Raw genomic sequence first — 23,639 nt, forward strand, 5'->3', positions numbered from 1 at the left:
GGGTGGGGGAGGAGGGCTTGTAATCTCCCCGCTTGTTAGTTGCTGCGGTTTTCCGCGCTCCCACGGGCAGCCCTAATACAATCCTTGCGCACACGCCGAGATCAATAACGGCGACAGGTGGAGCAGGTGAGATTAGCAAGACCTGGGTAGAGGAAAGCGATCGGAGGTGCGGGGGAGGCCGCCCGCCTTGCTTCCTAGCCTTTACCTCTCCCTGCCGGCGTTTGGGAGGAGCACTCTCCCCATCCCTGCTCTCGGAGGGCCGGTTTGAGGTAGCGGAGTCTGGGAGTGCGGGACCCCGCAGGTGGAGCTGGACCCTGGCTTGGCTGCTGAAAGAGAGGGCGCCCCTGGGGCGCCTGAGGTCTTGAGGGGAGGCAGGACGGAGAGAGGGGCGAGCTGGGGATAATGGAAGGTGGCCTGGGGAAGCTCTGGCTGCGGGGTCCTGCGGACAAACCTGTTGGCAACCTGCGGGCCGAGGCAAGGGCAGGAGCTCTGATCGCACCCTTTTCGCCCCGGGCTTAGCCAGCTGCTCCGGCGGTGGCCCCCAAGCCGGACGCCGGGAGAGGCCGAGGCTGCCTAGAAAGGGGCGGGGCTCGGCCAGGGGCGGAGGGACTCCAGGGCCGCGCAGACAACCCTGCAGACCCACAGCAGGCGACCGGCTCGCGAGCCTGCAGGACCCCAAGAGCCGCGGGCGCCCCGGCCCCCGGCCTTTCCCTTCGACCCCCGCTTCAGTCCCGCCCCCCCAGAAGTACAAAACATTTACAAAGTGGGCAGTGCCCCGCAGGCTAGGCTAGAGTCCCCGGGGCGAACGGCCGTGCTTGCCCAGCGAGAGTACTGGGATCGGTGCACCCGGCTCGGGCAGCCGGTCTGGGTGTGCAAGGGCGGGCGAAGAGCGAGTGTGCGAGCGCGCTGCAGAGCCCGCGCCGAAACCCACGTCTCTTCGCCTCTGTCCTCGGGATAGATGGATCCATTTCTGCTTTCTGACATTTTCCTGCTGGGGGGATGGGGGGGCGGAGAGAGGGAGAGAAGGGGGGGGGTGCAGAGAGGGGGAGGGGAGGGGAGAGAGAGGGAGGGGGAGGGGGGAGAGAGAGAGAAAGAGAGGGAGAGAGGGAGAGAGAGAGAGAAAGGCAGTCTGCTTCCCCCAGCCCTGTTTTGTTTTCTCTAATTGGTCCTGGGGGAGGCGAGGAAATTGGACAGAGGCTGGACCCGGCGAGCTGCGCTGCCTTTAATTGGCTCCTTTTTTTTAACTGGAGGGGAATCAAACAGGAGAGCGAGCGACAAAGGGTGGGAGAGCGAGAGACCGAACGAGAAGACGCGAGGAGGAGGGAGGAGAGGGGGAGGCGGGGGGAGCGCGGAATGAAAAGCTCGGAGCGGGGAAAAAGCAGCACAGCGAAGCCCAAGTTGCCGAGCGAGCGGAGCGCTCTCGCGGCCCGGAGCCCAGCTGCAGCCGCGCCCGGCAGCCCGGCCCGGCCCCGCCTGCTCTGGGCCCCCGCCGGCGGAGGCCGCCGGGCGGGGGCGGGGACGGGGACGACCAACTTGGGTCGCGGCGCATCCCGGCTCTCCCGAGAGCGCCGAGCCCGGGAGCGCCACCGCCACGGCCAGACGGCGGGAGCGGAGCGAGGCGAGCAGAGGCGGCGAGCGATTCCCGCGCCGCAGCCCAGGCCTTGGCGAGAGCGCGAATATTTTTCAAACGACTCAAACTTTCCTTCTTTCCCCGCGTTCTGGGGTCTCTCTTGGATGGAATTGCTCTCCTGATTCCCGCGGGGCGCTGGGGCGCGATTCCTCCCCGGGGTTCCTCGGTGGCTCGGCTAACTTCGCGGACCCGTGGACCCGTGACTCTCGCCCCTCCGCGGAGCCTAGCCCGCGCTTCTCCCCTGCTCAGGAGGGCCAGAGCCGAGGCTTTTCGCCTCCGAGAGGACGCCCAGCCCGGCCCCCTTGGGTCGGGCCATTGAGCCCCCAGCACCAGCCGCAGAACTGGAGACAGCGGATTAACCCCAGCGGAGCCCCGGCCTCCCCGCCCCAGCTCCGCGGAGGGGCGTCCGCTGGGCGGGGAAACGACAAGTTTGTCAGTCGTCGGTGGCCTGTTGGATCGAAGCGCCTTCGCCTCCGCAAAGGGGTCCCTGGCGCCCAGAACCCCGAGCGGACATCCCTGGGAACCCGGAGAGGCTCGGCGGCCGGACTTCTCGGGCCGGGGCGCTGGCTGCTGCGCCGGGCGCGCCGAGGCACCCGGGGCCGGGCCAGCGCCCCCTGCGTTCCCACGCGGGCAGCGGCCCCGCCGGAGGAGAAACCCAGGTCGCTGCCGCCGCCACCGCCGACTCCTCAGCCTCCTGATTTCCGTCGCCGCCGCCGCCGCCCCCTCCGTCGCCTCTCGGGGAAGGGGAAGACGCAAGGGGCATCGCAGGGCCCCGGCGGAGGCGCCCCCCACCGCCTCTCGGGCTGTGCCGCCTCGCGGGGATGAAGCACGGGCCGTGAAGATGGAGGTGACCTGCCTTCTACTTCTGGCGCTGATCCCCTTACACTGCCAGGGACAAGGAGTCTACGGTAAGAGCCCGCGTCCCGCTCCATGCCGGCTTAGCACCGCGCGGAAACTTTGCAAAAGGCGCAAAGTGCGCGCTGCCCGGGTTTGGTGGGTACCCCGGCTCGGACTCTGGAGTGGATGCCCGGGTCCCCGCCCTTTTCCAGAGAGCGAGGAGATCGAGCTAGCTGCTTCAGAGCACGGAGACAGGTTGTAGGGTCTGGCGTGAAGCCAGGGATGCCAGGGGGAGGTAGTACCCACTTTCCCAAACCCTGCCAGGGGCGGGAGTGAATCGGAACCCTTGAGAGCACCCAGTTGGCTCGGGAGACCCTGACAGACCGCACACCGGGGGCTGGGAAAACGACTTGCACCGAAACCTCATCCCACCCTGGCTCGGCCTCCGGAGTGGAAGCCGAGCGATGCACGATGCGGAGTTGCGCCCGGCTGGCGAGCGAGCCGGCTGTCAGTACCGCGGCCCGGCGGCTGGCTCGCCTTCCCGGCTCTCGCTGGGCTTCGCTGCTTCGCTTCTTGACAGCCCAAGCGGATGCAGGCATCCCCTAGATCCGGCTCCCAAGGCCCCAGAATCCCTTTTCGGACCTCTCCTGAGCCAGTTAGTTCTTCCTGTCCCCGGTTCCCAGCTACAAAACCCCAGCCCCACCTTCCTTCTGCCTGCGCGCACACATTCAGCCACAGTCCCCAGAAAAGCAAACACTGCACGCACCCATCAGGCTACGTGTCGAAACTCTGCCTCCTGCCACGCAGCTTTGCTCCCGCGTCCGCACCCACACTCTCAGGCGCCCAGGGAACTCTGGTTACCCCTTCTTCCTTCTCCCTCGTGGGTTTTCCGGGAGAAAGATCCCGGGAGTGGGCATCATCCGTTCAGGAGGACGAGGGCTCATCCCTCTCGGGGACTTTCCCTCTGAGTTCTGGCAGCCAGCAATGCCCTGACCCACAGCACAAAAAGTCTTTGGGGCCCGGTGGCCCTTACTTTACCTTCTTCTAACTGCAGGGTGGTCTGTATAGGTCACTTTTTTAATGATGTGTAGCTGGAGTGAGGAAGATTCTCTTTCCTTCTTTCTCTAGGGTTGAGGACCTAATTATTCACCTTTAGACCGGGAGAGGGTTTGACCTATTCTGTTGAGGGGGCGGGGGCAGAGGCATTGTCCCTCAGCTGCCAGCCTCAAGTGCAGATGCTAAATGCTTCCTTCTGGGGATGCCTGGCCTGTCTCCCTGAGCCTGGCAAGAGGGAGGGGTGTCCTGGGGGTATCTGGGAGGTGACATCCTCCTGGCTCTACACAGCTAGCTGGCTTGGGCTTAATTCCCTGGGGAGGCTGGCCCAGGCATCTGGCCAAACTCTGCTTCTTAATTAGTTTGTGTGTCTCTTACTGCCTGGCTCTTTACATAGGCCAGAAAGGGAAAGAAGGAGGAAGAATGCAGCAGGGACTGAGAGAGGCTGCATTGTGGAGAGGAGGCCACTGAGCGTCTTCCAAGGGCCTTGGCCTCCCCAGGGTAGGGGAAGACATCAGGGTGTACTGGGGGGTCCTCTTTCTTTTTTCTCCTCAAGGTTTCCCTACAGCTTCACTGTCTCCTTAAGAGGTGGCCTAAGGAGGGACCTGCTGAGGTCTTTGCCTTCTCACCACACCCCAGGGGCTCTGGAGAGCGATGGGGAGCCCTCCGCCTCTGCTGCTATCCTCCACCCTGCTCCTCCCTCTGAGTGCCCTTGGGCAGATCTGGCAGGCCCATCTCCTGGCCATTCCTCTTCTCTATCCCCTCCAGTTTCTTCAACCTTATCCGGGGCTGCATGGGACCCATCTTGAAGAGGCTCCCCTGAGCCTAGCCTGGAAACCTCAGCAATGAAGGCAGGGGGTGGGGCAGTAGTTTCTGTGGACACTGATTCAGAGTACTTTGGGGCCAGGATTTAGCCGTTGGCTTGTAAGTCCCCCTTTCTCTGTATTTTCTCCACTCCCTCGTGTGCCTGGGTCCCAGCTGCTCTCACTCAGAGCTCATCAAGGTGTGTTGCTGTGCACTGGGGCCAACCCGGAACTCTTGGGTAACATTCTTTCCACTTGCCCTTTGAGAGCATTACTCCAAGGAAGGCCTCAGGGGAACTGCAGGGTGAGAAGTCTTAATCGAGGTGGATGGAGAGTGGTGGATCTAGTGAGGAGGAGGACCACAAGAGGCTGCCGAGTTCCTTGTGATGCTAGACGCTTTGGCCAGATATAGCAGAAGGGAGAACTATGGTATCACCGGGTCTGGGTTAAAGAAATAGTATGGGAGGGGCTTCCCTGGTGGCGCAGTGGTTAAGAATCCGCCTGCCAATGCAGGGTACACGGGTTTGAGCCCTGGTCCCGGAAGATCCCACATGCCGCGGAGCAACTACGCCCGTGCACCACAACTACTGAGCCTGCGTTCTAGAGCCCGCAAGCCACAACTACTGAAGCCCACGTACCTAGAGCCCATGTCCACAACAAGAGAAGCCACCGCAATGAGAAGCCCGTGCACCGCAATGAAGAGTAGCCCCACTCACCGCAACTAGAGAAAACCCGCGTGCAGCAACGAAAACCCAACGCAGCCAAAAATAAATTAATTAATTAAAAAAATATTAGTTCTTAAAAAAAAAAAGAAATCATATGGTGAGCTAGTTCTTCTGCTCCACCCGCCCCCCAAAGCAGATGAAGCAGTTTGAGAAAGAGTAGAGTGTAGGGGTGAGGGATGGCCACTCATGCCCATCATTGTATGTCAGCACCTAGCACGGTGCCCGGCACACAGCAGGAGCTGGCAAGTACTTGTTGCACGAATGAAGGGCCATTGTTGGGGGGAAGTTGAGGAAATGCTTCTTGAAATTCTTTCTCTCCAAGAACCCTGTCTAGGATGGTTTCCAGCAGCGTAGTGGGGTCTCTCTGAGAGTCTCTGCTTAGGGAGAGTCATGGAGTCCTAGGCTGGCAGCCGGAGGGGACCTCAGCTTCCCTGGCAGTGAGAAGGGAGGCAGGTTTTACTCAAGGCACAAAAGAAAAAGTGTGCCGGAGGGAGGGAACCCCAGCCTGTGTGGCTGAGGGAGGGGCAGATTGACATGGAAGCTGAATTGAGGAGAGGGAGGAAGAGCAGGCTGTGTAGGATAAACCCATCAGGATCTGGCCTGGGCTGTGGGTCTCTGATGAGGCTGGTGGGAGGCAGGTGCCTGGAGCCCTATGCCTGGCTTCCCTCTGAGTGTGCTCTTGTCGTCTCTGAGGTCCGCTGTCTACAATAGGGCTGGGGAGGCGCTGTCAGTCTGGTCAGGTGGTTTTGCTCTTCTTGGGGGCACAGATGCTACAGGAGCTGAGTACTGGACCAGATGGTCCATTTGGAGCCTGTCCCCTCTTCCCTCCTACCTCCCAATCTCCTGGCCCAGTTTGTTGTGCTCCCAGTGGATCCTGTAATCTGCTTTCTGGCAAGCCAGGGGGGTGGGCTGGCCCCAGACGCCTAGTTCTGGGGCAAAGACAGTAGCTAGGTGATGGAGGAGGAATAATCTATGTGTGGATAGCATCAGAAAACACCCCCTCCTCCATCCTGGCTTCCTCTCTTCCTTCCATAGCTGCTGGACTTCCAGCCAGGGGCAGGTCAGTGGGACTCCTCTCCTTTACAAAAACACAACAAACCCCTGGATTATTTAATATGCAGGAGTGCAAATTGACATTATCCTTAAGACAGGTTGTTTGCAACTTACTGGTGGAAGTCAAAATATTTCACCAAAGGTGTCATCAGAAACTACTATCCTATGCTAATTTTTGTGGGAACATGAAGACAGATGTTGAATAATTTGACAGGAGCAACATAGCTTACAGAATTATCACCAAGTCAGGTTTTTTTCCCTCCTCTGAGGGGTGCAGAGAGAGAATTTCAGGAAGTGTGTCTCCCAGTGCCGTCTTCTGGGTGTTGATCTGAGTGTGGGCGCCCTTGGGATTTTTCACTGGCATTTCTACCCCATGCCTTGAAACTGGCTGTCCCCTGGAGAAGGAAGGCATCGCATCAGAAAACTCTTGCCTCCCAGGGCAAGCAGAAGGCTTGGGGGTTTCTAAATGTCCTCAAGAAGATCCCTGCCTCTGTCCCTTCTTCCTTCTCAGTTATAGAAACTACATGAGGGAGAAAGAGGGCCTTGCGCCCACAAATCCAGGCTGTTTTGTTTGCTTTGTCAGCATCGTCTGCACCCCTGCCCCACCGAGTTTAAGTGGACCCCTGTGCTAGTCTGAGGGCTCCCAGGCCTGACGTCGGGCCAGAGAGTCCTCCTTCAGGTCAAGAGCCCCATGATGTCCCATCGTACACTGCAGGCTGCAAACCTGTGCTTCCTGCCTGGAAGGGGGCTCTGGGGAATGGGGCTGGGGGTGGTTAGAGAGGATGAATTTGCTAGCCAGGAAGGCACCCTCAAGAGGCGGGCTGGGGACATGCCAAGAGCCTACTTGTAATTGGCCAGGCCTGGCTGTGAGCTGCTGGGGCCAGGGTGACAAAGCCTCGATTAGAGCCTGGTATTAGCTCTGCTTTGCTGGAACATGGAGGGACGGGTGAGGGCTCCATAGGGAGAATGGAGGGAGCTAATCACAGCTGCCAAGGCCAACAAATGAATGATGCAGGAAATCAATACCTGGGGGCGGGAGTGGAAATCCGGGCAGTGGTAGCAGCCATGGCTTCTCCCGCTGCCCAGGAGGCGCAGGTGGGCCTGGGAGGAGTGAGACAGAGGCAGCAGTGTGAGGACCCTCCTCTCCCCCACACCCTCCCCCCTCCCCTTCGTCTGCCTTCCTCTCCCCCACTCCTCCCTTTCATCTCCTTGTGGCTGGACTCAGGGAGGATGGGCCAGGAGATGCCCCACCTGGCAAAAACAGGGGGCCTGGGAGATGGGACCTTGGGCCACTCAGTACTGGAAGAGCGCTCCCCAGCTCTGACATGCCTCTGGACACCTGAACCTGACTAGGCTCCAGGTGTGAGGGTGTGTGTCTGGGGACCCTGCCCTGTGCTGCTGGCACTGCCACTCCAGAAATGGCCAGCAGGGGGAGGGCTTGGCTGTCACATTGCTTCTTGCCTTTCCTGGGCTCCCTTGGCCTCAAGACTCCCAGTAGGATGAGCTTAGCCTGGGGCCCACGGGAGCTCCTTAGGGCCTTCTGAAGCCCCAGGCCGCCCTCCGCCTCCTGTGTCCCCACCCCAGTGTCCCAGGGCATTCGCCTGTGGCCAAAGCCACACTTCCTGAACCCTAGGCTGGAGGAGAGCTCTCTGGTGGGGCCTGGCTGGGTTGTGTGCAGAGCAGGGGCCTGTGCCTCGGCAGAGCTGCCTCTTTGTGAACCTGGGTATGGCCCCTCTTCTGCATCTTCCTGCCCATAGTCAGAGACCCTGCTTTGCAGGCACACATCTGCTGACGGCTGATACTAGGTGTTAAGGGGCCCCTATTGCATTTAAATGCTGATATGGAAGGCAAAAGCAATGCTTAACCCAAAGGAATGAATCTTTTTTCTTAAGCAACGCAATCGCCCTTTTCCCAAGTCTATGAGTAACACGTGTTCTCTGCAAAAACAATCAGAGTAAACATAAAAGTATAAGGAAGAAAGTAAAACTCACTTGACATCCTGCCTTGCATTCGATGATGATTCTTTCAGGCATCTTTTTGGGCAAATAGGAATGAACTTTTTAGGGGAGAATCGTTGGTTATGACGACCATATCTTATAGGTGTGTAAGTACCACGTGCATTGCCAAGCATTTTCATGTGTCTACCTCCTTTGATTCCGTAACATTCTGAGAGGTCAGAACAGGGGGTCCTATTGTCCCTATTTAACAGATGGGAAAACCAAGGTTCTAAGAGTTTAAGAACTTGCTTAAGGTTACACAGCTGGTAAGAAGTGGCTTGTAGACTCGATCCCAGTGGATCTTCTGATTTTGGGGCTGGAAAACAGTATGGTGTCCCTCTTGCCATTCATTAAATATTTACTGAGCACTTCCCTTGAGCAAGGCCCTGTTCTGAGCATTGACAGGGCTACTGAGATAAATAAGAAGCTCTCAAGGAGAAGGGGAGAGGAATCACATACACGATGGTGGTTCCTGGACGATCTTGATAAATGCCATGTGACAAGGGCAGATAAAGGGCTGTGGGAATTTGAAGAGGGAGGAAATTACTTCCAAGGCCTGGTAGAGGAGGGGGCATTTGAACCAGAAGTAGAGGAGAAGGGCATAGAAGTAAGGAGTGAGAAGGGCATCCCAGGTGGAGGACTCATTATGGCAAAGGCATGGAGCGTAAAGAACCTGGGTGTGTGGGGGGAGTTGTGAGTCGTTGATTTGGGCTGGAGCGTAGGTTGAAAGGGAGTCAGGGCGGTTAGAGTTGGAACAGTAAAGGAATAATAATAAAAACTGCTAACATTTGCTGCCCAGGCTGAGATAAGGAATATGTATTGTCTTCTTTAATCCTTACCATAATCCCTTAAGAGAGAGTCACTCATCAGCCCATTTTACCAATGAGTAAACTGAGGGCTCAGAAGGATGAAGTTACTTGTCCAAGGGGCAGAGCTGGGCTTGAACCCAGATTTGCTGATTATAAAGCCTGTGCTTGTGGGGAGTAGGCTGGAATCTTGGGTTTGTGAGGGTGTTGAGCAGGGGAATGGGTTGATATGAGCCCAGGTACCTCATATCAGGCTGGGTAGCCGTGCAGCTGTGTGTTTGAAGAGGCTGCGGTCAGGCGGAGGGAGACTGGTCATGAGATCCAGAAGTTGTCTGGGGAAGTTGTAATGAGAGCTTGATCCAGGGTGGTGACTGTGAGAATGGACAGGAGGGAGTGGGTACAAGAACTGCAGCCAACCAACAAACATGTAAGTGAAGCCTCTGTAAGTGGCACTTGAGATGTTTGATGAAATAAACATGCTCTTATTCTCCTAGAGTTTAAGTTCAAGTTGAGGGGAAACAGGCAGTAAACAAGTCAGTGAATAAGTAATGCATTCTATGGTGATGAATTTTATAAAATAAGGGTAAAGCAGCTAAGGGGACAAGGTGTGGTAGGCTGTGGTTCAAGTTCATACCCATTAGTTGGGGGTAGAAGTGCTCCTTGAGTATGTGCCACCAGAGCAGAGACCTGAAGATGCCCGAGGGAGGAGGGAGGAAGCCCCGTGGATGTCTGCAGGAAGTGTGATCCAGGCAGGAGAATAGCCAGTGCAAAGGCCCTGGGGTAGAAACATGCCTGGACTACTTAGTAACAACGAGGAGTCCAGTATGGCTGGAGCAGAGTGAGCCATGGGGAAGGGAGTAGGAGGTGGGGTTAGAGAGTTAATGCGGGCAGGTTGTTTGCAGCCTTGAAGGCTAAGTAAGGACTTTGGATTTTTTTTTAATTAATTAATTTATTTAATTAATTTATTTTTGGCTGCGTTGGGTCTTCGTTGCTGCGCACGGGCTTTCTCTAGCTGCGGCGAGCGGGGGCTACTCTTTGTTGTGGTGCGCAGGCTTCTCATTGCAGTGGCTTCTCTTGTTGTGGAGCACGGGCTCTAGGCGCGCAGGCTTCAGTAGTTGTGGCACGTAGGCTCAGTAGTTGTGGCTCGTGAGCTCTAGAGCGCAGGCTCAGTAGTTGTGGCGCATGGGCTTAGTTGCTCCGCGGCATGTGGGACCTTCCCGGACCAGGGCTTGAACCCGTGTCCCCTGCATTGGCAGGCAAATTCTCAACCACTGCGCCACCAGGGAAGCCCAGGACTTTGGATTTTATCCTGAGAGAGGTGGGGGCCATGGGAGGGTTTTGAGCAGAGGACAGACATGAACTGACACCTTTTTAATAGAATCCCTCTGGCTGCCATGTAGAGCATAGACTGTAGGAGGTTGGGGATGGAGGAAGGATCCAGTCAGAGACTGTTACAAAAGGCGAGAAGTGAGACTGTACAATCATTGGGTCCTGACAGTATTTCAGAGCTTGGGCAAGGGATGGGAGCTGAAAACGGCTCTGAAGTTTGGTGTTGAGAGGCTTGGCACACAATGGCAATGAGATGGAGTGAAGGCCATGGGAAGTCAGACAGGTCTGGGGCAGTGGAGTGAAGCAATTAAATGCCTGGACTTCTGGGTAAGGAACCCGTGTTTGAACCAGCTGTGAGAGCCCGAGAAATTACATCTGCTTTCAAAGCCGTGGCTCTTCTGCTTGTCAGATGAGTTTGTGATAAGCATGCAATAAGCCATACCTGGAAAGCCCTGAGCACTGTTCTTGGCACTTAGCAAGGCCTCGGTGAATAGTTTTATTTGAATGACAATGCCAGTGCAGTTTTGAACTTCATGGGATTCTGGTGCTGGGATGTCTGGGAGAGATGTTGATGGACATGAGCGGCGGTGCTCAGGGGAGAGATCTGTTCTGAGTGGTGGACTTGCACATCTGGATTTATGTCTACACAATGATGTGAGGTGAGACCACGAGGTGGGATAAAATTGCCAAGGAAGAGAGAGTAGAGTGAGAGAGGAGACTGGGCTGAGACCAATGCCCTGGGGGTGGGAGGAGAAAGAGGAGACAGAGCAGGTGGCATCAGGGAGGTAGGAGGAGACCCAGGAGGGGACAGGGACCAGAAAGGCAGGGAAGGGATGGAGTCCATGGGAGGAAGGGCCATCTGAGGTGGGGGAGGAGACAGAGTAAGGGCCATCTGGGGACTGGGAGGTTGGTGGGGATGCGGCTGCAGCACAGAGCGGGGCTCCTTCTCAAGGGGACTTCCCAAGGAGTCCCCTGGGGATTTTGTGAAAATGCAAATTCTGACTCAGTGGGTCTGGAGCTGAGCAGAGATTGCGCATTTCCAACAAACTCCTGGGTGATGCTGACGCTGCTAGCCCACAGATTGCTCTTTGAACAGCAAGGGCAGACGGGGAAGAGGATTGGACTCAAATGGAAAGACTTGGGTGGGAGGGTCAGTGGTCAGCTTGCTGCCTCTGAGAGAGCCTGGCCTAGGAGCCTCACCTCTCTGAGCTCAGTGTCCTTGTCTGGAAGGCTGGTTCAGGCGCTCCCACCTCTTGGGATTACAGAGGAGCCGAGAGTGATAGCACTTCGTAAACTCTAAGGCAGTCTATGTGGACTTTGTTTCATGAGAGCAGAGGAGATGGCGGGCAGATGGTAGGGAGCCCTGGGTGTGGGTGGCGTGTGGAAGCAGGAGGTGCAGGCTGCGCTTTTGAGAAATGTCGCAGGCCAGGGAGGGCTGGAACCGCAGTTCCCCTACCCAGCCCGGGCCTTCTGCCTGTGGGAAGCTGGGGCTGCAGGAGTGGGTGACCTCAGTGTGTGTGTGTGTGTGTGTGTGTGTGTGTGTGTGTGTGTGTGTGTGAGAGAGAGAGAGAGAGAGAGAGAGAGATGAGGGCCGGTGTGAGGCCACTGCTTGGCCAGCTTTGGAGATTCCACCCCAGGCTCTTCTTGGTTCCTTTCCAGTCCCAGAAACTCAGCAGGGATTGACTTTGATTATCTGGAGGGTTGGGAGCTGCGTAGAGAAGTGTTTCTCAGCCCGGCGGGCATGTCAGAGCCACCTGGAGAGCTTTTTCAAGAACAGATGCCTGACTCCACCCCCAGACCTCCTGAATCAGAAACTCTGCAGGTGGCATCAAGGCAGCTGTGGTCAGAAGCTCTCCAGTTGATTCTCAGGCACAGCTGGTGTAGACAGTGCATCTGAATGAGTCAGGCCCAAACAGATGCCTTCTTCCCTTGGGCTTTCTGAGGGCATTTCTGGGTTTTCCAGGTCACTGCCCAAGCTTTGTTTCAACCATGCTCATCTAGACCCTCGGGTCTTAAAAAAAACGCACTTACCATTTTTTAAATTATGAGCCAGGGGACTTTCTAGTTTAGTAGTCTAACTGGAAAGGTCAGGAGCTTGGGAGAGTAGCCTCTCTCACTCTGCTTCTAGCCAGGGAATTTCCAGACCTGAACCTAAAGAGACCGAAAGAAACTGCTCCAGAAATGTTGTTTTCATTGATTTTCAATAGGTAAATTCTGTTACCTTTTTGAAATGTGGCCCTTTTGTTTATTCTCTTCTCTTTTTGGTTTAGAGAAAATGAAAATTTCAGAGCGGGGCCCCATCGTAGCAATTCAATTCAAATGTAAACCGAGCAAATGTTTAATGAGCAGTTGCTAAGTGTCTGGAAGGGAGGTGGGCGCTGTGACTGCAGGGAGGGCTGAAGGATACCTGCCCCCAAGGAGCTCGCAGTGGTGCGGGAGAATGCAGGCTTTTCCAGCGTCCTCATTTTCCAGATGGCGAAGCTGAGGCTCAGCTGGAGGGACTTGCCCAAGCCCCTGAAGTTAGCAGGTAGTGGAGTCAGGATTTGAACTCAAGCCTGCCCGATACCAAGTCTGGTACTTGCCTACTGCCCCCCGTGTGAAATTCCTGAGGGCAGGATCTGACCTTTTTTTTTTTTTTTCCCTAGACTGTGCTGTGGAGAATGGGTTGCTGATGGGAGCAGCACGAGGACCCTCAGTCCTATAGCAGTTAGGAATCACATTCTGTTGCCAGAACCAAAGACCTGACTACAGAGTCTCCAACAAATTAAAGTGACTTTCTTAAGTCTAGAAGTAGGCTATCCACGGCTGCTCTGGTGGTTCCTTGGTCACTAGAGATCCAGGCTCCCTTCCTCTTGCTGTTCTGATCTCCTCACAGTGGTGCTTCTCAAACCTTGCTGCATATGAGAATTACCCGGGGGTGTTTAAAATTTGTGATGCTTTGGTCATACCTCACATCAACTAAGTCAGAATGTCTGGGAGTGAGAACCAGGGATCAGCATTTTTTTTTTTTTTTTAAAAGAAAGATCCCGAGATGATTCAGATGTGCAGCAAAGTTTGGGAACCCCTGCCTTAGAGCACTTTGCCTTAACGTCACCGAGGGGCTGCTGGGGCTCAGCCATCGTGACACATTCCAGGCAGGAAGAAGGGAGGAACACTTAAAAGGCTGAGTCATTCACCAGTTGAGTCAGCTTTTCCAGAAGCCCCCTCCCAATGATGTCTGCTTACATCTTACTGGCCATTCTTTTTTTTTTTTTGGCTTAGTCGGGTCTTAGTTGTGTCACACGGGATCTTTCGTTGTGGCATGCAGGCTTCTCTCTAGTTGTGGCGTGAGGGCTCTGTAGTTGCGACGTGCGGGCTCCAGTTGCCCTGCGGAACGTGGGATCTTAGTTCCCTGACCGGGGATCCAACCCGTGTCCCCTGCATTGGAAGGTGGATTCTCAACCACTGGATTACCTGGGAAGTCCCTTACTGGCCATTCTTAGATGAAGGGAGGCTGATAAATGTAGCCTTTTAGATGGACATATTCTCACCTAAGAGAATATCAGGGTTTATTTAGATAGAAGGGGAGAATGGAAGTTGGATAGGTCATGAGCAGTCTTTACCACAAATCCCCACCTCAGGATCAGTTGGCATTTCTTGAAATGAAAGGATTTAGATGGATGTGAACAGCTGTTCTTCTCCCCACCTCACTCTACCCTGCCAGTCTAGCTCGGGTTGGGTGGGGTGCTCTGGCGGCTCTGAGTATGGCCAGAAGGAACCTTAGAGAAGACAGAGAACCAGAGCAGGGGAAAGGCTTGCTTGGGGCAACCCAGACGTTCATGTGAGGGTCCAGCTTCCCATCTGCTAATGCTCGTTTGCTCCCCCTCACCCCAACACGCTGTTCATTCACATTTCCATGAGGTTGTTCATTTCCACTGGTTGGTACCTCCCTCCACTAGCAGGTGGCTCCTTTCAGTCCCAGCCGCAGGAGAGCTCTGTGGACCCTCCTGGTTTGGGGGAACCAGAAACTGAGGGACTGTGCTAGAAACCATGATCTACCTCATCTTTCTGCCTCTCAGCAAGCCCGTACCCGCATGAGCCCAGGCAACCCCACTGCTGTTTGCTCAATGTCTAATCCTTTGTTGGGAAGTTCTTCTCATTGTCTAACCTTATTTCAGCTTGTTGTAACATAATCTCTTATCAGGAAGATTCAGAAGCTGAGGCCTCTGACCTGAACTTGAATATCTCCTTAGCCCTGAGGCTTTTCCTATGTGAAACTCTAAATGAAGGCACTTATCCCATCACTGAGAGGGACATCCAGAGGGTAGACTTGGGGAGGGAGCTGGATTCTGGTGTTCCAGTAAAATGCAGGGGGCCTCTGGGGAGGTCAGTTTATCTCTAGCAAAATACATAAGCCCACAAGGCAAGCTGAAGGTCTGTGCCATCACAAGACCTGGCTTTACTCTCCTTTCTGGAATAAGGCCATGTATTCCAGACACAGAGAAGGCCAGGAGTTGGAGCTTGAGGGTGTGGTAAGAAGTGAGCTCAGCTGTGATACAGTGGTCTTAACTGACCCAGAGGCCCCTGAATCTCAAGGAGTTTGTGCAGGAAGAGACTGAGACCAGAGAAGGTAAGGTCAAGGTCACACAGCAATTAGGTGCCAAGGCTGAAGTTAAAAGCCACGTCAAAGGACTTTCCAGCTGGATCTTTCTCATTCTCCTGTACTATCCTGTGGGCTCAGGAGAAGCAAGGACACATCTGCATGGCATTTATAAGCTCCCATGAAGTTCAAAACTGCACTGGCATTGTCAGAGCCAGGAGAGAACTTAGATCAAATATAATAAGTTGTTAGAAAAGAAACCTGAGGCCTAGAGAGGGCAAGAGAAGTCCCCAGACCACAGAGCAAACAGGCAGCCCAGCTTGGAATCATGGAAGGTCACAGGTAATGGGCTTAGAGGTTACCTGGCCCTCACTGGTCAGTTTTCAGAGGCAGAAACCAGTGGTCAGAGGTGAAGGGTCGCTCCAAGCTCTACCTGCCATTGAATACACCCTTCTCTCCCACTTCTAACTCCCAAGTCATATCTGGGCTCTAGGATACCGAGAGGAGTGTGTGCATGTGTACACGTGCGTGTGCATGTGTGGCTTAATGTGCCAGGGGCAGCAGGCAGGAGACGTAAGAGACTTTCTCCAGATCAAGCCACCCACCTCCTTCTGGGGCATGCAGAGGACAGTGAGTTCTCGCCCCCCCTCCTGGCTTCCTCCAGTTCCCCATGGCCCCTGGCGTTGCCCACTGACACAGTGGCCTCGGGGGTGCTGGGAGGGCTCAGCCCTGAGGGATGCCCTAATCTGCTTGAAGCACCGACACCCTGCCTGGCTCACTCCCTCACCTTCTCGGGAGCTGAGGGAGCAGGGACTGTGAGGCTGTCCAGGGCGAGGGTGGGCTGCATCTCCCCACAGTCTCCTGCCCTTCGTTCTGGCGAAGCTGGGGCTGGTGAAGCCAGTGGCTCCTTCAGGCTCCCTTGCAGAATTATAGAGCCAGGGGTGCGGGGCTGAGGGGTGAAAGGAATGATTGGTGGGGAGCCCTGGCTGCTGGTGGAGATCAGTGTGTGTGTGTGTGTGTGTGTGTGTGTGTGTGTGTGTGTGTGTGTGTGTGTCTTTCTGTCTGTCTGTGTATGGAGAACCATTGGCAGGAAATATGCTGTTCTCACTGGGTACCTCAGCCGGAGCTGAAATACATTCCCCAAGTCCTCTCTATGCTGGGCATGTACACGTCATCAGTATTTTCTGTGCACACTTAAATATACGTGGGCATGCGTGTGCTGACAGTGTGCATATATGTGATCATGCCCACAAGAACATGGGTTTATGTGCAGGGAGTCATGTATGTATGTGGGGGGGACTGCAGACCTCTTTGGGGGCTTCTTTGGGTCCCCCTTTATCCCACTGCTCCTCTGGGCAGCCCCTGGTCATCCTTGCCTTGGTCCCCAGGCAGGGGGCGGGAATGGGCATCCAGCTCTCTGGATCATCAGCCCAGCGCTATGTCCAGCCTGGGTTATAACTACCCACCACCGCTTCTGGGAGACCTGAAGTGGGGGGCAGGGACAGGCTGAGGCTGGCCTGAAGCTCCTGGCTAATTTTCCCGGCCTCCATCGATCCAGAAACTTCTCCTGAGTCTATTAGCAGTCGGCGAGTGAAAATATCCCCCATTTCAAGCCCTGACCTGCGACAGGGAGGAATCCATAGCAATTTGTTCAGAGGAAAGCATTTCCCTCTGATTTGTATTCCAGTTTATTCCAGGCAGGAAGGGGGCCAGGGTGGGGGGACGGGGAACCCTGGCATGGCCAGAGCTGGGCCCAAGCCATCCCCCTCAGCCCCCCATGCCAGCCGGGGTGGCAGCTGGTACTCCCTATGGCTCCTGGGGGTGAGGGCTGAGGAGGGGAGGGTGGGCCCCAGCAGGGGGATGGGAAGAGAGACCCTTCCCAGCAGGCCCTGCTTGGCTGGAAAGCTCAGTTGTGGATGTGGTTTTCACAAAATACAAAGCTGCCTGCTTGGAGCCTCTCTCCCCGCACCGGGGCCTGTGCCAGGCGTGCGCTCACCCGCTGTGCCCGTGCCAGGGTGGGGGCTGGGCTGAACGCATGGGCACAGTGGCCCCAGCTGGGCTGAGTGGCAGGGGGGCCTCTTCTTCTCCTGAAGCCCTCCCCAGCCATCCTCGCAGGAGCAGAACTGCCCAGGCTCAGAGGGGAGCTGGCACCTTGGAGAGTCCCCTTGCAGGGCAGGGGGCCCCTCACGGCGGGAGCCCTGAGCGCATCTGCCTGACACAGCGCTCACGCTTCATTCCTGGCCTGAGCAGACTGGAGCTCACGGGTGTCCTCACCAGGGAGTCTCTTTTGAGCACCTAGGATAACGATAGCTCTGGCTGACATTTATTAAGTACCAACTACTTGCTGGGCACTGGGCTAGTGCTGCCAAGCACCCAGTTTGGGCAGCGTCCAGGCGTCCTCCTGCACCTCACTTTCCTCAACCTTCTGCATACTTCTGTCACCTCCCTCAGCCGTCTCTGCTCAGTGTTTTCAGTTTCTCCTGGGAATCACTTCTCCCTTCCACCTGTGGCTCCCTTCCACCTAGGGTCTCAGGACTGATGCCTCTGCACCCCCCCTTTTCCAAGGGCCTCCACAGACAGGCCAGCTTCCTTTCTTCTGGATCACTTTCTCTGGTGCCACCTGGTCTTCCGCTCCCCGCCAGGGCCCAAGCCTCTGCAGAGGTGGCTCCATGGCAACCAGAGAGGAGGATTCTGGGAAGGGTCAGCCAAGTGGTCCTGCAGCTTTGCCCCCAACCCCTGCTCTCCACTGTTTCCTTCCCTCATGCCTCAGTGCCCCAGGGAGGAGAGTAACCAGAGAAGTTCTTCACACCAAGGTGTCAGTGACTAGCAGCTCTCAGGTCAGCTGTGGCACATGACTTGCCAGGCTCCATGACACCCCCGAGGTCTAATTTCAGAAGCAAGTAACTAAATATATCAAAGTCATCTCTCTCGCTCAGGTGGGAGTGTGGGAAGCAGTGTGGCCTGCAGGCTCGTAGCAGAAGCTTCTGCCACAGGTCTGGGTTCAAGTCCTGCCCCAGTCACTCACTGGCTGTGTGATCTTGGGCAGGGTACACTCTGTGTCTCAGTTTCCCTGTGCGCAAGCAAATGATAATAATAGTGCTCCCCTCAGGGGGCTGTGGTGAAGAGGAAACGGGAACTTGTGGAAAACCATTCTGAGCCCAGTGCCTGGGGCTTTTCCGAGGAGGCACTGCTAAGTGAGTGATTCCAGCGCCCAGGTCTGCTCAGGCCTGCTCTGATGAGTCACAGAGGCTGCCACCAGGGAAGTGGCATGTGAGGCTCTATGTACAGGCATGTGACACAATATTGGAGGAAAGGCTGAGACCCTGGTCCTGGAGAAAGTGTGGCAGAATTCTACCCCTCCTCCCATCTTCCTCTTGGGGAAATTTATAGTAAGAATGTTCCCTATGAGCTACTTTATGAGTTGGGAGACAGGTGTGTTTTGCACCCAGCCCTTTACTGCTACCCACATGGCTGCCCATTCCAGACCTCACTTTCCTCCTAAGAGGCAGTGCCCCCCACCTCCTGTCCTTAGCCCCCAGGAGCCTCCTAATGGCAGTGACTTTTCTGTCCCTGGTTGTGATTGAACTTAGGTCCAATTGGCCTCCCCCATCCACAGGTCCTTCACTTTTCTCCCCCAGCCGACTGGGTTTCTAGTCATTTACAAGTTGTTCAGAGACTTGGCATGCTGAGATCCTACAGTGCACGCCACTTATGTGGATTCTTAAATTTCAGCCAAAAAAGGAGAGAAACCCTTCAGTGATGGAAGAAAAAAATAATGAGAATACTTAGCAGGGGGGCAAGTATTACATTTCCCAATTTATAAATATACCTGATGCTAAAAGAAAATATGTTCCCAAATTTTATGCTTCTGGAATTGACTCTTGAAAAAAAAAAGAAAAAAAAGATTGATCATCCCTTTCAGAAATTTAACGTGCTTTCCCTCCCAGGGGTGTTCTCCTTTTGAAAGGGACACAGAAAGAGAATGCACGAGTGACTATTTATTTATTTATTTTAAAATTTTATTTATTTATTTTTTGGCTGCACTGGGTCTTTGTTGCTGCACGCGGGCTTTCTCTAGTTGTGGCGAGCAGGGGCTACTCTTTGTTGTGGTGCGCGGGCTTCTCATTGTGGTGGCTTCTCTTGTTGTGGAGCGGGGGCTCTAGGCATGTGGGCCTCAGTAGTTGCGGCACACAGGCTCAGTAGTTGTGGCGCACGGGCTTAGTTGCTCTGCGGTATGTGGCGTCTTCCCGGGCCAGGGCTACAAACCCGTGTCCCCGGCATTGGCTGGCAGATTCTTAACCACTGCACCACCAGGGAAACCCGCAAGTGACTATTTAATATGCTGGTGTTGATGAGTGGTATGAAGAACACACAAAGCAGGTAAGGGGATTTAGAGTGATGGTGGTGGAGGCAGGAAGGCTGTCTTAAAAAGGGTGGTCAGGGAAGGCCTGTCTCAGAAGAGAGCTGAAGGAAGCAATGGGGTGAGCTCTGGAAATCCGGGGAAGAGCAATCCAGCAGGGGGAGCTGCAAGTGCAAAGGCCCTGAGGTGGAAGTGGGCTTGGTCTGCTTGAAGAAGAGCAAAGACAGCAGTGCGGCCGCAGCTGGGAGGAGGACACATGCAGGGTGTGGCAGGCTATTGAAAAAGCTATGGCTTTGACTCAAAGTGAGAGGAGACCCACGGTAGGGTTTTGAGAAGAGAAGGGACAGGGTCTGACCTAATGTTGTAAAGGGATCCCTCTGGCTGCTTGTGGAGAACAGACTGTGCCAGGCAAGGGAGGAAGCAGGGTAGAGCTCTCTGGAGGCTGCTGTAAAAATCCAGGCAGGGCATCGTGGTAGTGGTTTCTAAGACCAGGTTGGTGTTTCAGGGGTCAGATGCAGGATCAGTTCCGAAGGTTGAGCTGGTGGGTTGGGCATGGGATGTGGACGGAGAGAAGGCAGGGATGACTCCCAGGTTTCTGGCTGCCAGTGTGTTTTCAGTGACGGAGGGTGAGGAATGGCTCTCAGGCCTTGGGGGTGTGGCAGGGTCACTAAGTGCTGTCCTCCTGAGGTCAGTGGATGTGGACAGAGGCATAAAGTTAATCAGGCCCTTGCATCTCTGATCCCTGGTTTTTAAACCTTCAGAGGCAATCCTCCTCCTGCCTCCTGAACTGGGGTGAAGGTCCAGCCTGGAGGAACTACACAGGGGCAGCTTTAAGAGGTTTCAAGCCGTCAGGTTGTGACACCCATAATTCTAACCCCCAGATGGGTGGGGTGATGCTCAGGAACCCACAGTAGCCTGGGGTGGGGGTGGGGGGGGCAGAGTGCTGCCCAGCCAGAGTGGCGGTGGTAAGCTCTGCAGAAACACTGTCCTTCTGTCCCCTGTCCTTCTGTCCTGGTGTCTAAGGCCCCACCTGCTGTTAAGCTTCAAGATTGATTTTGCTTTCAAGGTTGTTATTATCCACTTAAACAACTTCATAGGAAAAAAACGGAACCCAGTGACCATCAAACATTAACCATTCATTCTAAATTCCCTGCCCACACCTGTCAATATATTTTTACATAGCAGTAAACAGTGGTCCATTCGGCTCTCTTGGCTGACTTTATCTCCTACACACATCTCCTGGTATTGACTGAGCCCTCAGACCTGTCAGCTTAATGGCCGCAGGACACCCCCTGCATTGATGCGCTGGAGTTTGGGCACCATTTCTCCAGTGCTGGGCATTTGGGCAGATGCCAATTTCTTCTTCTAAATAGCTCTGCCGTGAATATCCTTATGTGAATTACTTTTTCCTTTTAAATTATTTCCTTGGGGCCTATTCCCCAAAGTGAGATTGCCTAATAGGTCGTAGGATAGGAACAGTTTTATGGTTCTCATTTCGCACTGCCGGCCCGTGCTACAAAAAGTTTGAGCCGGGCTTGTGCGCAGCCCAGCCACAATGGATTTTTTTCATTTTAATTTATTTTCACTGGTTTAATAGGTGCATTATGGCCTGCTTCTTAACTTCCAGTTTTTACTTCCAGAAGCTATATTTGGGTCTTTTGAACACCTAATAATAATAAGACCTGATCTGTGCAGAACTTTACAGTTTACGTGAGACACGATGAGCCTAATATTATTGGCCTCTGTTTTGTATGGTGAAATGGGGGTTTAGTCAAGTTAAGCGCTGGAGTGGAACTTCCAGCCAGTTCTTGCAGGTTTGGTTGGAAAGAACTCCCACCCACTTGCCACCATCCCGTTCTTTCAGGGGGCCCAAGCCCCGCCCCCCCACCATCCTGTTCTTTCTGAGGACCCAGGTCCCCAGATGCTCATTTCAGCCCCAGTCCAGTGCCTCAGCCCCCTGTCTCCCTCGGTTCCCACAGCCAGGCCTGTGTCAGGCTGCAAGCTCTGCCCTGTGCTTCAGGCTTGGGTCTCAGCTCGGGGGGTGGGAGGAAAACACTGGGCTTTTGGGTCATGGGGCCTTTGAGGGTTCTTTGCTTTAGCGAGACCACTGCTCCCTCCATTCCCTGGCCCGGGGTTGGCCAAGGCTCTGCATTCTGGGTTGGGGGCCTGGACCTGGCAGTGTGTCTCTGGTCCCACCCAGGATGTACCCCATCCCTAGTGTTGGTCACAGGTACGCTGGTGCCCAGGTGACTGAGCCTCAGGCTCCAATAAACAGGGTTACTCAGGGGCCTGTCAGGCTCAACACTGGAGGCTTAACACTGGAGGCTTCAACTCTCAGACTAGGGGGACCTTCTCAGGGTGGACACACCCTTAGGTATGAGTTTGTTTGTTTTTTGCGGTACGAGAGCCTCTCACTGTTGTGGCCTCTCCCATTGTGGAGCACAGGCTCAGGACCGCAGGCTCAGCGGCCATGGCTCACGGGCCTAGTCGCTCCGTGGCATGTGGGATCTTCCCGGACCGGGGCACAAACCCGTGTCCCCTGCATCGGCAGGCAGACTCTCAACCACTGCGCCACCAGGGAAGCCCGGTGAGTTTGGTTTTATTCTGCTCCCTTCTAACTATACTTCTAGAGCATCTACTGGGCAGCATGTGCTGTGATTGGTGGATTCTATTCTTATTGTATTTAACGCTCTCAATAGGGAGCATTCTTATGCCCATTTTACAGGCAGGAAACTGAGGCTGTAGACTAGAGAGTTAAATGATTTGCCCCAGGTCACACAGCAATTATTGCAAACAATCTGAATGAGAGTGCTGTGTCTACTCCAGCCCTGCCCCTCCCATGGGCTTGGTTCAATAGGTTTGCTTTGTCAGCTGGAAGCTTGGTCACATCCAGAATTTGGCCCACTGCCAGGGTCCAGGGCCAAGTGAACTGCAGTGATGGGGTCTCCAGGACTGCAGATCTTGGTGGGGCTGCGTAGCGGGACCCCAGCAGAAAATTTTTACATGAGAAACCCTATGTCCATGGGCCCCACAGCCCTGGGCCAGGCAGACTCAGGTCCTGGGTTCCAGAAACCATTCTCTGCTCTGATAGGTGGTAGCCCCTCTCTCTCTCCATCATCCTGGATGTTCTTCTGGGGAGAGCTTTCCTTCCAGTGATTACCTCTTTCTGTCCATATTGATGTTCTGGTCTCTCGGGATTATGGCTCTTGGCATCCCCCCAAAGTAGACCTCTTCATTCAGTTTTACATTTTCCTCTTACAGGCCCTTGGAACAGGGTCCCAAAGGGTCCCAGGCTATATGATCAAATGGAAAGGGAACTGAAATTTATTGAGCACTTACTAGATGCTAGTGATTATGCTCTGTACCAAATGTGCATTATCTCGTTTAATCCTCACAACCTAGAAGTTATTTTCACTAGAGCGGAGATGTAGTATTATCCCCATTTTACAGATGAAGAGACTGAGGCTTCGAGAAGTTAAATAACTTGCCCAAGGTCACATAGTTATTAAAGGAGAGATAGAGCCCTACCTCCTGCCCCTCATACTACACCATCTGGGCGGCCCCTCAGACTTGCATTTACAGCTTTGGCTCAAGCAGTGCCCAACTTGAGGCATGTGCCTTTCTGATCTCTCTTCCCTGAGTGTCCTGCCTATAATGTTAGCACTGTCCTAGGGCACCTCATTTGTTGACAGTTTTGATCTCCCTGCCCACCAGGGAGAAAGTCCCTTTATAGTTTCCCCCAGGGGACCTCAGAGCCCCCACTTAGAGGGCTTTCTGGTGGCCTGTCCTAACATCCCTGAGTTCATTAGTTGTGTGCAGGTTAGACTTCCACTGGTATGCAGACAGTGAAGATTCTATGAGTAGAACCTGGCACTCTCAAAACCTGTGTGCCTTCTGATGGGGCCAGGGTGTAGGTGCAGTGGTGCCAAACCTTCCCAGGGACGGGGGCACAGATGGACTGGCCACCACTTTCAGCAGTGCCAGGCTCTGCCGGAAGCATCAGGCTGTGCAAACAGTATCAGCTCCTGAAAATGGAACCGGGCCTTACACACAGCGGCAGACCCCGCGAGCCCTACCAGGCCCTGCCTCTGACTATGAGAGCAGAGCTTGTTTTCATGCTCAATCATGGTGACAGGCTGGCAGCCTGTGCCCTGATCTTTCAGCTGTGGCTGCTTTCCACGCTCAGTAACAGTGCTCTTGGACCCGGAGGTCAGAGATAGATACATACATACTCAGGCTGGGGAGAGATTTTTGAAGCCAAAGGGGAGGTCGGCTGAATGTGGATCTGGTTTTGGTAAGCAAAAAAGACGTATTGCTGAGAGCAGACTTTAATAGAGTCGGCAGCAAGGGGAGGGCAGAGGTGCTTCAGGGAGGGGGATGTGCCTGACTGCCTCTGCATCCTAGAGCCGAGGGCAGGACAACAGGTGCTCAGGAAATGTTACAGAAGGGATCCATGAATCAATGGTA

General features: G+C 54.7%; 1 protein-coding gene across 1 annotated transcript in view; it reads left to right on the plus strand.

Annotated features, from left to right (window-relative positions):
- The first annotated feature begins 2,256 nt into the window (after positions 1 to 2,256).
- The window catches only part of MDGA1 (MAM domain containing glycosylphosphatidylinositol anchor 1), a 53,361-nt gene continuing 31,978 nt past the window's right edge, over positions 2,257 to 23,639 (plus strand). Inside the window, exon 1 of the mRNA XM_060021297.1 lies at positions 2,257 to 2,538. Coding sequence (XP_059877280.1) covers positions 2,472 to 2,538 — 67 coding nt within the window. The 5' untranslated portion in view covers positions 2,257 to 2,471. The remainder of the gene's footprint in view (positions 2,539 to 23,639) is intronic.

Source organism: Delphinus delphis, chromosome 10 (assembly GCF_949987515.2).
Source record: "Delphinus delphis chromosome 10, mDelDel1.2, whole genome shotgun sequence".
Lineage (NCBI taxonomy): Eukaryota > Metazoa > Chordata > Mammalia > Artiodactyla > Delphinidae > Delphinus > Delphinus delphis.